A 13,105-nucleotide genomic window follows, 5' to 3' on the forward strand; every position below is an offset into this window, starting at 1 on the left:
GATGATTTTTTATTACCAATACTAGCAACAACTGGAAGTCATTTAAAAAGTAAAAAATGAGTAATAAGAATTGTCTGCAGAGCTTTAATGAGAGAGATTGTGATTTCCATTGGTTAAGATCAAGTCATCTAGCTATTTAAAATGAATTCAGTATATGTAAAGTTGAACTCATGAAGTGTCAGTAAATATAGTTTGTATAACAGTCTGAAAGATGTTTTTGTCCTAACCTTAATGTAAAACTCCTTTTCCCAGTGACACGGAAAATTTTATAGCTTGTTTTCTCTCCCCTCCATCCTGCTGTCGGTTGTTCATGAAAAGCTGTGTGATGTCTTTTGATAATTATCCTCTGTATATTCATTATAGACAGGAGAAATATGCTGAATGCTTAAGAGTGGAACTAAGGAAGTGATATTGGAAGAGAAAGTTTAGATTTTACTTTAGACAAGCAAGTTTGATATCTGGAACTTTGTTCATTGCTAAACAATGCAAGAAAAACAAACAAGTGTGATACTGTTTTTCTTCTGTAGGTTAAAGAAACTGTTTTCCAGCAGTCTTACATGTCAGATTAAGAAGGTGGTTCCTGAATTGAAATCTCATTTTCAGTTATTAGTTTTCTGTTTTTGAAGTGTTACATAGCATGTGAAGCTGTGATCTAAAAGATATAGGATTACCTGCTGTTAATATACTTTCTAACAGTTCAGATAATAATCAGCTAAAAGCTGTCTTCTAAGTCTGGTCCTGTATTTCAGTTATGGAAATTTCGTTGTGTTGCACACTGTGCTGGACTAAGGGAGGGTAAGAAATGTTAAGTAATTATCTTCCATATCCTTGCAATATAGCTAAGAAATATTGTGTCCATTTCACAGATGTAAAGCTGAAGAATAACAGGTAAGAGTTCACTGAGATCAGATCTTTTCTGGAATGCATTACAAAGAGCGTGACTAGCGAGTTGAGGGAGGTGATCTCCTCTACTCTAGTGTGACCACATTCGGAGTTCTGTGTCCAGTTCTGGGCTCCTCAATTCAAGAAAGACAAGAATCTTCTAGATAGAGTCCAGTGAGGGCCACAAAGATGATTAAGGGTCTGGAGCACCTCCCTTACAAGAAAAGGCTGAGTAACATGGGTCTCTTCAGCCTAGAGAAGAGAAGGCTGAGAGGGGATCTCATCACTGTTCATAAATTTGTAAAGTGTGGGTGTTGAATTGATGGGGACAGACTCTTTTCAGTGGTGAGCAGCAGTAGAACAACGGGCAGCTGTCGGAAACTGGAACACGGGAAGTTCCATATGAATATGAGGAAAAATTTCTTTGAGGGTTACAGAAGACTGAAACAGGCTGCTAAGGGGGTTGTGGGTTCTCCTTCTCTGGAGATATTCAAGATATCTGGATGCATTTCTATGTAGCCTACTGTAGGGAACCTATTTTAGCAGGGCAGTTGGACCAGATTATCTCCAGAGGTCCCTTCGAACTCTGGAAATTCTGTGATTTTGAATGAATGCCTCTGAAAAGAAGACTTGTTTATTTTATGGGATCTTTTTAAACTGATTTCTTCAGGACATGTATCCAATTTTTGTTTCTGAAGAAAAGATTTCAGCTGCTCTGCTTGTCTGCAATTTAAACTATTTAGGTTCATTTTCTTCCTACTGAAGTGACAATTCCTGCCATTTTGGCAAATAACAATAATTATAATCAGAAAGCATATCTTGCAACTGCTTTTTGTCAGAGACTACGTACATATTGGATACCTCCCCATCTAACATTTGAAATATTAAATGTCACTGCAAAAATTATCTTGTATGTCATATGGATTCTTTTGGTATAGATTCTGTTGCTTTTATCTTATCTATGTATACAAACTATAGTTTGGCAGTATTTCAGATTTACTTTTATCAGCAGTTCAAATAAAATTTTGTAGTAAAAGAAAATTAATTACCTCTAGTTGAAGGAGGATATCTGTTAGTCAATTTCAAATATCTTTTTGCAAACTTGATTCAGGAGAATGACATCTTTTGGTTGAATATCTGTGTTATGTTTGTAAGAAGTTTTTCTTTTTGTGAACCATGGCCTATCCAAGCATTGGGTATTTCATACTTCTACATTTAAGATCTCCAGGATGTGATGTCCTGAAACAGTTAAGTGATATGAAGGGTACTTTAAAACTACATTAACAGATTGAAATGAAGTGCTCTGAGGTTATTTATAAAATAAAGAACATCACCCACAATGTGTCTGCCACAGATGGAATAAATGATTTTATTGACAAGTGTGTAGACCATTGAATAAGTTTATAGACAAAAAGTCATACTTGAGAGTGTTAGAAATCTTGTCTCTAGTTCTGAATGTGAATTAGCTTAAACAGAAGCGTAAGTCCTATTAGGCAGACAAGGCCTTATTGCTTGTGCATCAGAAAAAGTTAATTTGATTAATTTTTCTAAGAGTGTTCCTGACCCATTAGCTAAATATCATGATGAAATTCTAACTTGTGCTTATGACAGGGATGAATGTATACCACAGTTTTTCTTGCAGAATTAATGCAATAAGCAAATGTGCCATACCTAACAGGATTTCAGCAGAACTGGTGCTTGTTTTGCAGTCTGCTTCCAGACTCTTACGAGGACACTGTTTTTCGTGTCTTAGTGATGTTATGCATATATAAACTATCTAGATTATCCATTCCATTAAGTCATGAGAAATAACAGAGACTAAAGCTATTTTCTCTGTGCTCAGTGAGACGAGAAATACCTATACAAGTTAACTTTTTGAGGGAAAAGGCAGGTTTTTATTCTTGCAGTATCTCACGAAAGCCAGAAAGAAGCATTAGAAACTAACTGAATACTTGAGTTCATCACATCTTCACTGAAGGAAGAATATGCTTATATTCTAAAATACCAAAGATGAATGGTGATCTGCTCTTCATTTGTTGTGGTTCCAACTGTGTTGGCCATGTTGCATAGGCAGATATTCTTATGCTAGTAGGTGGTGTGTTGCCTATTTAAGCAGCCTGTTGTGTTTCTCATTTTGCAGTAGTAGTTATTGATAAAGTAGTGAAGAAAAGATTTAGGCTTCAATATGAATGTGAATCATTTTAGTGTTTTTATACTTTGTGTATTGCTTGGAAAAATAGTGCTTTTTAATAATGAACTGAGTGCAAATTAAGTTTCTGAAAACTCCATTGTTGTTTCAGCCGTGTGTGTACACAGATTGCTCTGTGTATAAAATTGGGCTTAGAAAATGATTATGTACAGTATGGTAACTTTATTGTGCTGTAACCTTATTATTTTGTAAGTGGGTTTAAGTAGCCAATATACACTGCAATTCTAATAGTATGATTAATATTAATAATACAGATAATGTAAAGGCTGAGAGTAAGAGGTGAAAAAATAATTAAATGTAGTAGGTAGCATTGTTCCATAATGATTTCTGTTTTTGAGTTGCATTCAGATTACAAATTGGATTTTTAATTGCTCTAACTGGTTAAGTGTAAAATTAATTTTAATGTGACTTATATGAAACTTTTATATAGTTAAGAAGCAATTTAAAATCCCCACTGGTTATTTACGTTTTGGTTTCAAGCTTGTGATAACATTTTATTGAAGTTCTTTGATATTGCACCTTTTAAGAATGCCTCCTTAAAATAAATTAAAATACTGATGTTAAGGGAAGATACTTATTTTATGAATGTTTCAGTATGGGATTTAGATGCTGATTATTAAGTACTCCATATGTTTATATATATATATAAAAATGTACAATGTCTCTTTTAAAAGTAGTTCAAGAAGTACACAGAGAAAAACATTGTGAGTAATAAGTGTTTTGTCCCATCTACCTTTTGACAGGAGAATTAGATGACAGAGAACAGGCAAAGCTGGAAGTAAAAATATGGGATCCAGATAGCCCCCTTACAGACCGTCAGATTGACCAGTTTTTAGTTGTAGCACGGTAAGATTAAAATCCTCTAATGAAAAAAGAATCCTTTTCCTTTTTCTACTGATTATTTATTCCCCTTTATCGTGTAACTCAACTTGTTTACCATATTGTGAGCCCTTCTGTTTCCCACAGTTAGCTAAAAGAGAAAATCAGAACATAAACTTCTGAATATTTATTGAGTTTACCAGTGCAGAAGAGAGAGAAAAAGAGTGAGTTGTGCTAGACTGCCTGTGTTTAAGACTGTAGTGGATTTTGATATTTAAATGTAGACATCATTCTGTTTTGCTATCAGAGTAATTAGAAATGGGATTTCAGTGTTAATATCTGTCTTGTACTACAGTGTTTTGAATTTCATGGTGTAATATAAAGAAGAAATAAAGAAGGTGTAAACAAATGCAATGAATGCAAAACTTGCCAGATTTACATATAAGTTGACTAATATGCAGTGCAGTTATCTCAGTTGTGAAGTGATGCTTTTTATTAGTGGAAAAAAATTGGTCAGTTCAGTTTTGTAGATTAATATATGATTATGTAAACTAATTTAAGGCCCATCGAAGCCCTTGGAATTCACAAATACCTTTCAAAATAATTTCTCCAGAGTTTTTGACAGATGTTAGAAAATGTTTTTACTGAAGGATGATTCTACACTTGCACAATAGAGCATGTTACTCTTATCCTTCAATTCACAGGAATAGATTACAGAAGTTCTAGTCTCACTTAGAAAAATGCCAACAGAGTACTGTTGATTGTGACTGACATAGAGATGTTATCCTGATTTGTTCTGTTCTTTTTTCTAACCTGATTGCAAAGCATATTCTCAAATCTTGCTAGGCAAATAATCTTTTAATGCTGTTTCCAACTTTTGTTCTTCTTTTATCTCTTTTTTAAAAAACAGTACCAGTGAAGAAGAAAAAACAAAAGAAGAAATTGCTTTATACTTTCCAGCTTACGTGTGCAGTGAAATGAGTTGCTGATTGACTATTTTACTCTTCCAGCTTAATTGGAGTCTCAAAATCATAGGATGACATGAGTTGAAAGGGACCCACAAAGAACATGGAGCTGAACTCCTGGCTCTGCATGGGACCACCCAAAATTCAAACTTGATGAGAGCACTGTCCAGATGTTCCTTCAACTCCTGCAACTCAGGGCAGTGCCCACCTCCCAGGGCAGCCTGTGCTAAGCCCACCACCCTCTGGTGCAGAATCTTTCCCTACGCCCCAGCTGCCCCTCTGACACAGCTCCATGCCTTTCCCTTGGGTCCTGTTGCTGTCACAGAGAGCAGAGCTCAGCACTGCTCCTCCGCTCTCTGGAGCTGTAGCTCCGTGAGGACTCCCCTCAACTCCTCTGCTCTAGGCTGAGCAAACCCAGGGATCTCAGTGCTCTTCACACACCTTGTCCTCCAGATCCTTCACCATCTCTGAAACCCTCTGTTGCATGCTCTCTAATAACTTATGTCCTTATATTGTGGCTCCCATACCTACACCAAATGCTGGAGGTGAGGCTGCACAAAGCAGAGTAGATAACCTTTCACCCAGATGACACTGCTAGGCCTGGGGCACCCCAAAGTGCGGTTGGTCTTTTTGGCTACCAGGGTACACTGCTGACTCATGTTCAACTTGCCATAAACCAGAACATTCAAATCTCTTTCCATAGGGCTGCACTCCAACCTGTCATTCTCCAGTCTATATTGTATATCCTTGGTTGCCTTACTGCGGGTGCAGAGACCAACACTTGCTGGATTGGTGATTGCTCAGTCCTTTAATTTGTCAAGATAGATATCTCTGCAAGTCTTCTCTGCTCTTGAGTCAACAGCTTCCTCCAATTTAACATTACCTGTGGATTTATTTAGTGTACTTTCAAGTTCTGTATCCTTGTCACTGATAAAAGCATTGAAGAGAATTGGCCCCAAAATGGGACCACTAGTGACTTGACTGCCAACTTGATGTAACTGCATTTACTTTCGCCTTTTAAGCCTGACTTGTCAACCAGTTATTCACCCATGATATTGTGTACTTGTCTAGCTATTTGTTGGACGTTTTGTCCAGAATGATGCTGTGAGAAAGAATATCAAAAGCTTTGCTGAAATCTGGAACAATTACATCAACTTCTCGTGATCAGTGGAAGATCTATGTCCTAAGATGAAGACTTACAAAACTGATTGTATGTCTTTGCAGAGTTTGTTCATTGCCTTCACATCCCTTCACTTCCCGTTTTGCAGCCACCGTGGGGAGTTTAAGTAGTATACTGTCAAGTTGAAAATGTTCTCCTCTGGAAGCAACTGTGCCAGTAGGCAATCTACTGGGAAGTAATAGAACAAATGACTGAGATTTTAAGAGAGAATCTCTTCTTCCCCTTAGTTATGACATCATATGCAGTGCTGTGTATGCCCTGACAAAGTCTGCATTCATGTAGAAATCGATAAACTTCAGAGGATATTTTTACAGAGAGAATGAGTCTTGGTTATAGCTGCTTAACTGTTAACTATCAGAGACCTTATGGTAGGTGAATCACTAATGATGTCTGACTAACATCTTGTTAGAGACAGTTGCTTTATTGATGTTCTTCCACAAACTTCCACTCATCTTTGCTGCTTTTGAACTGAGAGGAACACTTTCCAAGCTTCTCTATATGTTTGCTTTCACAGGCTTCAAGATCAGAATTTTTTTTGTGTGGTTCTGTAACAGACTTACTGATTTAAAAAATTCACCTGTGATAATTATGGCAGCTTTACATTCAGTATATTGTGTGCTTGCAGGTAAAGGCTTTCATTATTCTGGACCAGTAAAAGTTGCTTGGGTATGGAATTGGTATTATGGTCTGATTAATCTGTTCCTGCAGACTCAGAAGATCCCTCTGCTATATCTTCATTGCAGTTATCTGGGCATTGGCTGTGCCTGCTGGATTTCCAGTGAGATGTTATTTGTCTTTTGCCTGGAAATTGACAGAATTTCAAATTTACAATAACAATAAGAACTTTTTTCTAAGCAATTTCTTATGTGTAATTTTGCTTAAGAGGGCATTTAAAAAACCTTTTTGTATGATCTTTTTTAAACGTGATGTCCTTGATGTATTCCCATGTGGGTTTTTTTTCAGTCTGCTTTAGATGAAAGAAGAGTTACTCTTGATGTTATAGGCAACAGCTTTTTCAGTCACTCAAGCATACTTTATTTGTTAGACGGTGATAAAATACTCTTTTTCTATTTGTGTTGCCCATTTGCATGAATGTATATATTTGGCCTTGTGTATGTAGTCTGATGGAATTTGTTTAGTGTCTCAAGAGCGAAAAGCTATTTTTCTCCATTTATGTATCTCATAGAACCATAGAAACACCAAGTTTTAAAAATCAGCCAGCCCAACTGTACACCTACCACTGATATTTCCCCACTAAAACACATCCCTCAGTACAACATCTAAACATTTCTTGAATGTTTCCAGGGACGGTGACTTCACCACCACCCTGGGCAGCCCATTCCAGTGCCTGACTTCAGAGAAGAAATTTTTCCTAATGTCCAACCTGAATCTCCCTTGGTGCTATTCACTCTTGTCCTTTCATTAGTTACGTGAGAGAAGGGGCTGACCCCCACCTTGCCCCAACCTCTTTTCAGGTACTTGTAGAGAGCAATAAGGTCACTTCTGAGTCCCCTCTTCTCCAGACAAGACAATCCCATTTCCCTTAGCTGCTTCTCATAGGATGTGTGCTCCAGACCCCTTACAGCTTTGTTGCCTTTCTCTGGACACACCTTCATGGCTTCAGTTTCTTTCTAGTGAGGGGCCCAAAACTGAACTCAGTACTCAAGGTACAACTCTCACCAGAGCTGAGTATAGGGGGACACCTCCCTGCTCTTGCTGGCAGCACTGTTGATGATACAACCCAGGATGCCATTGGCCATTTTGGTGGCTCTGATCCTGTGAACTTAGTGTCCACTTGTATGTGATACTGGTGGCTATTGGTGGATACTAATCTAATAAAAGAAAAAAGGAAATAAATATTCCATGTGTTTAAGTGGAATTTTTGGTGTTTCGTTTTCTGCTCATTGCATTTGCTTCTTTCATTGGGAACTGCTGAGAAAAATCTGGCTCCATCTTCTTCATCTCTACTGCGGTTAAATCCTCTCTGAGCTTCTCTTCTAGGCTTGATAATAGCAGGAATGTTTTTAGTTAAGAATACGCTTAAAGGTGGAAAAAAAACATGAAAAGTATAGTTAGGGTTTGGTGGCATAGGCTACTTTGGCTGAACAGTGACATTTGTTTTGCTAGCAGGTAGGTATAGGCAATAGGGTGTCATTTGGAAATGAGCAGTGATGATTTTTTTCTTTTTAATATTTTTAAATCACTCTTTCATGGTAGTGTTAGTAAAAAGTCACTCAAGGAAAGAACATTAAAGGAAATGTATGGACTTGATATCAATATACTCCTTGTGTGTGTATTTTTAGTGGGAAAACAAAAAAAACAACCATAGCCAGGGTTTTCTGACTATTTTTAAAGTAAATACTTAACTTTTCATTTTGACTGCATGGCTGGTTTATATAGAGGGCAGCATATTAGTGTGTTAAGTTTTGAGACTAGGTAAATATTTAACAGTCAAAGTTTTAGAATTTCTATTTTTTTTGGGTTGTCTGAAAAACTCCATCTTTCAGAAATTTCCAGGAAAGTTGACCTATAAGTTGATTTTGAAATACAGCTGCAAATGCCCCATCCTTTCTCCTTAAAACAACACAATGCCTGTGCTTTATGGCATTTCTGGGATGTTTTGCACTCACATAAACCATAGTCCAGCATAGCAATCAATCATGATTATGATTTGTCTTACTCAGTACAGTATTGGAAGTGATATCAACTAGTACTTCAATTCTTATCTTTTTATCGCTTTCTTGAAATGAAACTAGTTGTATCACATCTCTTAATTTTAGCTTTATGTACTGGATAATGTCATCCATATATGCTTCTACCCTGAAGTCAGCCTGGAAATTTTGTAAGCAGTTTAATGTGATAGAAACTATTTTGTAATTTTCCTAATGTGCTCTGATTTTATTTTAGAGTTATGGTCAAATAAAGTAGTGTTAATTATGCAAGAAAAGAGATAAGCTAGTAGGTAGCAGCAGAAGGGAAATATGGTCATGCTGCATGCTGCCTTACAGGTTTGAACAGTAGCAACAGAATGATAACAACAAAGATTGTTAGCTACAATCCTCATCGAGGCCAAAGTGTTTAAAGGGGTTGATTGACTATCAGGATGTATGTTCCCAGTAGATTGTTGCGACTGATCTGTGGACAGATACTGATTTATATATCTAGCTAAGTATTTAAAAAAAAAAAAAGAAAGAAAGAAAACAGTGTGTAGATGTTTGTCACGTATTTGCTATCACTGTAAAGAAGGAGTAAAGATTACAGAACAGTGCTTGAAAATTGCTTATTTACTCCACAGCCTTTAGAAATTGAAGCAGTTCATGTCTGCAATACGTTAATCACTGCTGTTTCAGTTTAATTGTGTCTTAAATGTTTTTGGTGGCATACTGAAAAGTGTTAAATGTTTTGAGATTGAGGATAGTGTTTCAGTAACAGATGTTGTTACCAGTGTCTCCACTATCTGTAATAACCCATAGTGAGTAAAACTCTTGATGCTTATTATTTTGACACTGAATATTAGGTTTGTAGTATGCAGTAGTCTGACGGTTTATGTATGTTGATGTCTGTTGAGGTTGACTTACTTTGTTGATATAATCCCACACTTGTAACTTGTGTGGGATATAATTACTGAAATTGGTTCCAGTCTTTAGTCCGGAGGTTTACACTATATTAAAAATGTTTGATACTGTAATTAGATCTTTCAATTTAGAGAGATTTGCATTGTCTTATATTTGGAGCAAATCATTTCTTCAAGTATCACAGTGCCACAATGCACTTTAAGAATGTTTTTTCAACTGTAAGGGTACTGGCATGATTTGTTTTATTAATTATCTTTCTCACATATCATTATATCTTTGCTCACTTCTGTGATGGGCTGAGCCCAGTCAAATTATTCCCGAGATCTTTCCCATCACCATGCATAATATCTGATGGATGTGCTCTTAAGAAAAGGTCGCAGTTCAGATATCACACGTGTTCTCCATCTCTGTGCCACAAAAAGGTAGAAGTTTGGAGAAAATCATGTCCCATTTTGGTAATCCTGCTATGCTCTTATTAATTAGGGTGAAGGATCCGCATGTTACTTTACCGCTGTGACAAAAGTATGACTTTGGAGGTGCTAACGTGTTTTGTTTACTAATAGAAATAGCCGACATGTATTACTGAAGTGAATACAATGTTATTAATTTCTTCACAGGAATATGTTGGTGAACTACGTTTTAAAATTGTATTATACAATAGTTTGGCTTTCTAATTTTGAAAAAGTTGTCATAATTGCAAAACACAAAGTCTTTGGCTTCTAAGGAAATAAGCTACATAAGAATGGGTATTTTTCATTTCTAGATGATTTCAAACAAGTTGTCTTGCATGTAGGATGTTACTTTTGGGGGAGGTCAGAATTTTTACTGCAGTATTCAGTAGTTTGCCTTTACATAATTGGTAAAGATCTGAAATCTTAAGAGTTACAGTATGTGTCTTTTTATTATAAAATTATACCTTTGTGGGTATTGTATAGTCTGGTCTTTTAAAAAGAAGGTATAGATCTTTAAAATCTTTATGCATTTACTATCTGTACTCTTTCTCTGTTGCAGTGCGGTTGGCACGTTTGCGCGGGCATTGGACTGCAGTAGTTCTGTCAGGCAACCTAGTTTACACATGAGTGCAGCTGCTGCTTCCCGGGACATCACACTGGTAGGTGGCTTGTTAAAAACCCTACAGCTTTTCTACATCTGTGATTTGAGTAGTATGTTTTTAATCTTTGTCCCCTAGATGTTTGAATTCACCTAGATACCTGTGTGGATTATTTCCATGTATATGGTAGAAAATCCTGTGCATTTTCTGTAACCTCTTAGTGCTGCCATTGTAATCGTATCGTAAATCACTTGGCTTCAAATGAGATCTGTTTAAACATCTTCACATGTGATAATTTTTGCAGGAAACAGGGTAATGCTTGTTGCATAGAGCTCTAGTAGAATCTATGAGTAGTGTCATTTAAAATACATTGTAATAAAGCTGATTGTACCTCTGTGCCTGTAAATTTTCTAGAGTATAAGCAATAGAATTTTGTAAACAACGTCTTGAAGAACATTTAAGATATATTTAGGATGCTCACTTAGTTCATTGAAGTAGTCACTATGATATAAGCAACTACATCTTTTAGAGGAAATTTAAAAGTATATTAATTACAGACCTAAGTTTATCTTTGCATATTCGTAGTGGCTGAGATGTGCTGCAAGGATTAAAAGGAAAGCAGTGTGAGAACAAAATCTTACTCTTTCATAGAAATTAGTTTGGTTTTTACTTTCCAAAGACACCAGCAGGAGTTCGTTATTCTAAATATTTGCGTACAGAGAGGTGATACAGTATAGTAGGCATGTCCAACTGGTGGACCGTGTGTGACCCAGCACAGCTCACAATGCAGCCACCCCTTGCTCCATGCTGTAAAGGCAGAGATTCTTCCCCATGGAGCATCCTGGCTTAGTTCCAGGTGCACACCCATCGCTCAGCAACAACCAAACCATCAGTGTACTATTAACACTGCCTGGACTGAAACTAGGACACAGGGAGGACTCAGTGTAGTGGTAAATCATGGAAAATGATTGTATGCATTTTGATACGTTGGCTACACGCAGTCCTTTGAACAGTAAAAAAACATGTAGTCCTGCTTTCCATTCTGATAAAGGAATCTGTGGATAGGTTTCAAGATTTTTGGAAAAAATAATTTTTTTTTGTATATTTGCGATTCTATTTTCAGTTGCAATAAATGTATTACTTGTGAATTTTCAAATGGAATCTGTAGAATTGCAATCAGATGTTCAACTAAAAGAAAAATTAGATATGTCTCTTTACCAGAGTTTTATAAGAACTCTCTTACCACAGGAAAACATCCCTTGCTTCACAGTCATGCTTTATTTATGCCATCAATTTCTTGCAGTATATCCATTTATGAACAGCTATTTTGAAGGATGAAGGACAGGAATAGTAAAACTTCATCAAAAATCTCTGACAAGCAGCTTCAGAACTTGCTAAGAACAGCAATAATTGCAATCAAACCAAACTGATGCATTAGGTTTGCAAAAAAAAAAAAAAAAAAAGAAAAGAAAAAAAGAAAAAAAGAAAAAAAAAGTCAAATATTCCACTAGTTTTATTGTTTTGTTGCTCTTTTTTAACGCTTTAATAAAAATACAAACAGTTAACTTATATTGCTTATATGTTTTGCAAGGGCTGCTCTGGAAGTAATGCCTCCTATTTTATTCACCCACAATATCAGAGGCAGATGTTGGTGGCATGGCAATAGTAGTTGAACCTTCCCACCAGTATTCTATTACATTTATTGCTGTGTAACAGGTGGCAGCAGAGAAGCAGTCTGCTAAATACCTCCATTCAGAAAAAGCTGCAGCCATTGATGCTTGCTGAATGTTTCCAGAGACCAAACAGTAGATGTGAACATAGTGAGGTGGTGAGTGGTGCATTTCAGCAATGATAACAGTGAGTGTGGGTCACTTCCACTGGTGCAGGTTTTGACAAGCATGGCATGCAGGCTCTTGTTCATCACTGACAAAAATTCATAGCTCATGGTGGTGACTATATTGAAAAATAGTGCTCTGTAGGTGAGAATTTGCTCTATCAAACAGAGTTACCATGCTCATTGCATTTATTGTAGTTTCCATAAAAATAAATAGGAGGCATTACTTTTGGTGTGGCCTATGTTTATGTGGCCCAGAACAATTCCTTTTTACTCAGTGTGGCCCAGGCAAGCCAAAAGGTTGGATATCTATGCAGTACAATATAGAGATGATAGTAAAGAGGGTCCATTACATATCAGGTAATTGAATGTTTGAACTAGAGGACACTCAATGAAACTCTCGCTAGAAAATACTTTGAATTGAGGTATTGCCTTACACAGTAGAGCAGCTCTGTTATTCAGTGCCTCAAGATTTTGAAGGAACAAGAAATGCTAGCAGGAAAAATAAAAATTAGAAAACTTACAGACAATGGATCCGCGAGTTGATAGTAAGAGCCAGAGAGAAGCTGATCATCTAGCATTTGTAATTC

The 13,105-nt window shown here is 36.6% G+C and overlaps 1 protein-coding gene across 3 annotated transcripts in view; it reads left to right on the forward strand.

Annotated features, from left to right (window-relative positions):
* The window catches only part of MTA3 (metastasis associated 1 family member 3), a 123,177-nt gene that overhangs the window by 41,039 nt on the left and 69,033 nt on the right, over positions 1 to 13,105 (forward strand). For all 3 annotated transcript variants that reach the window (XM_090135135.1, XM_031594979.2, XM_090135134.1), the window contains exons 7-8: positions 3,835 to 3,937; positions 10,642 to 10,741. In XM_090135135.1, coding sequence (XP_089991261.1) covers positions 3,835 to 3,937; positions 10,642 to 10,741 — 203 coding nt within the window. The remainder of the gene's footprint in view (positions 1 to 3,834; positions 3,938 to 10,641; positions 10,742 to 13,105) is intronic.

The sequence above is a fragment of the Phasianus colchicus genome, chromosome 2 (assembly GCF_987193195.1).
Source record: "Phasianus colchicus chromosome 2, bPhaCol1.hap1.1, whole genome shotgun sequence".
In the NCBI taxonomy this organism is placed as follows: domain Eukaryota; kingdom Metazoa; phylum Chordata; class Aves; order Galliformes; family Phasianidae; genus Phasianus; species Phasianus colchicus.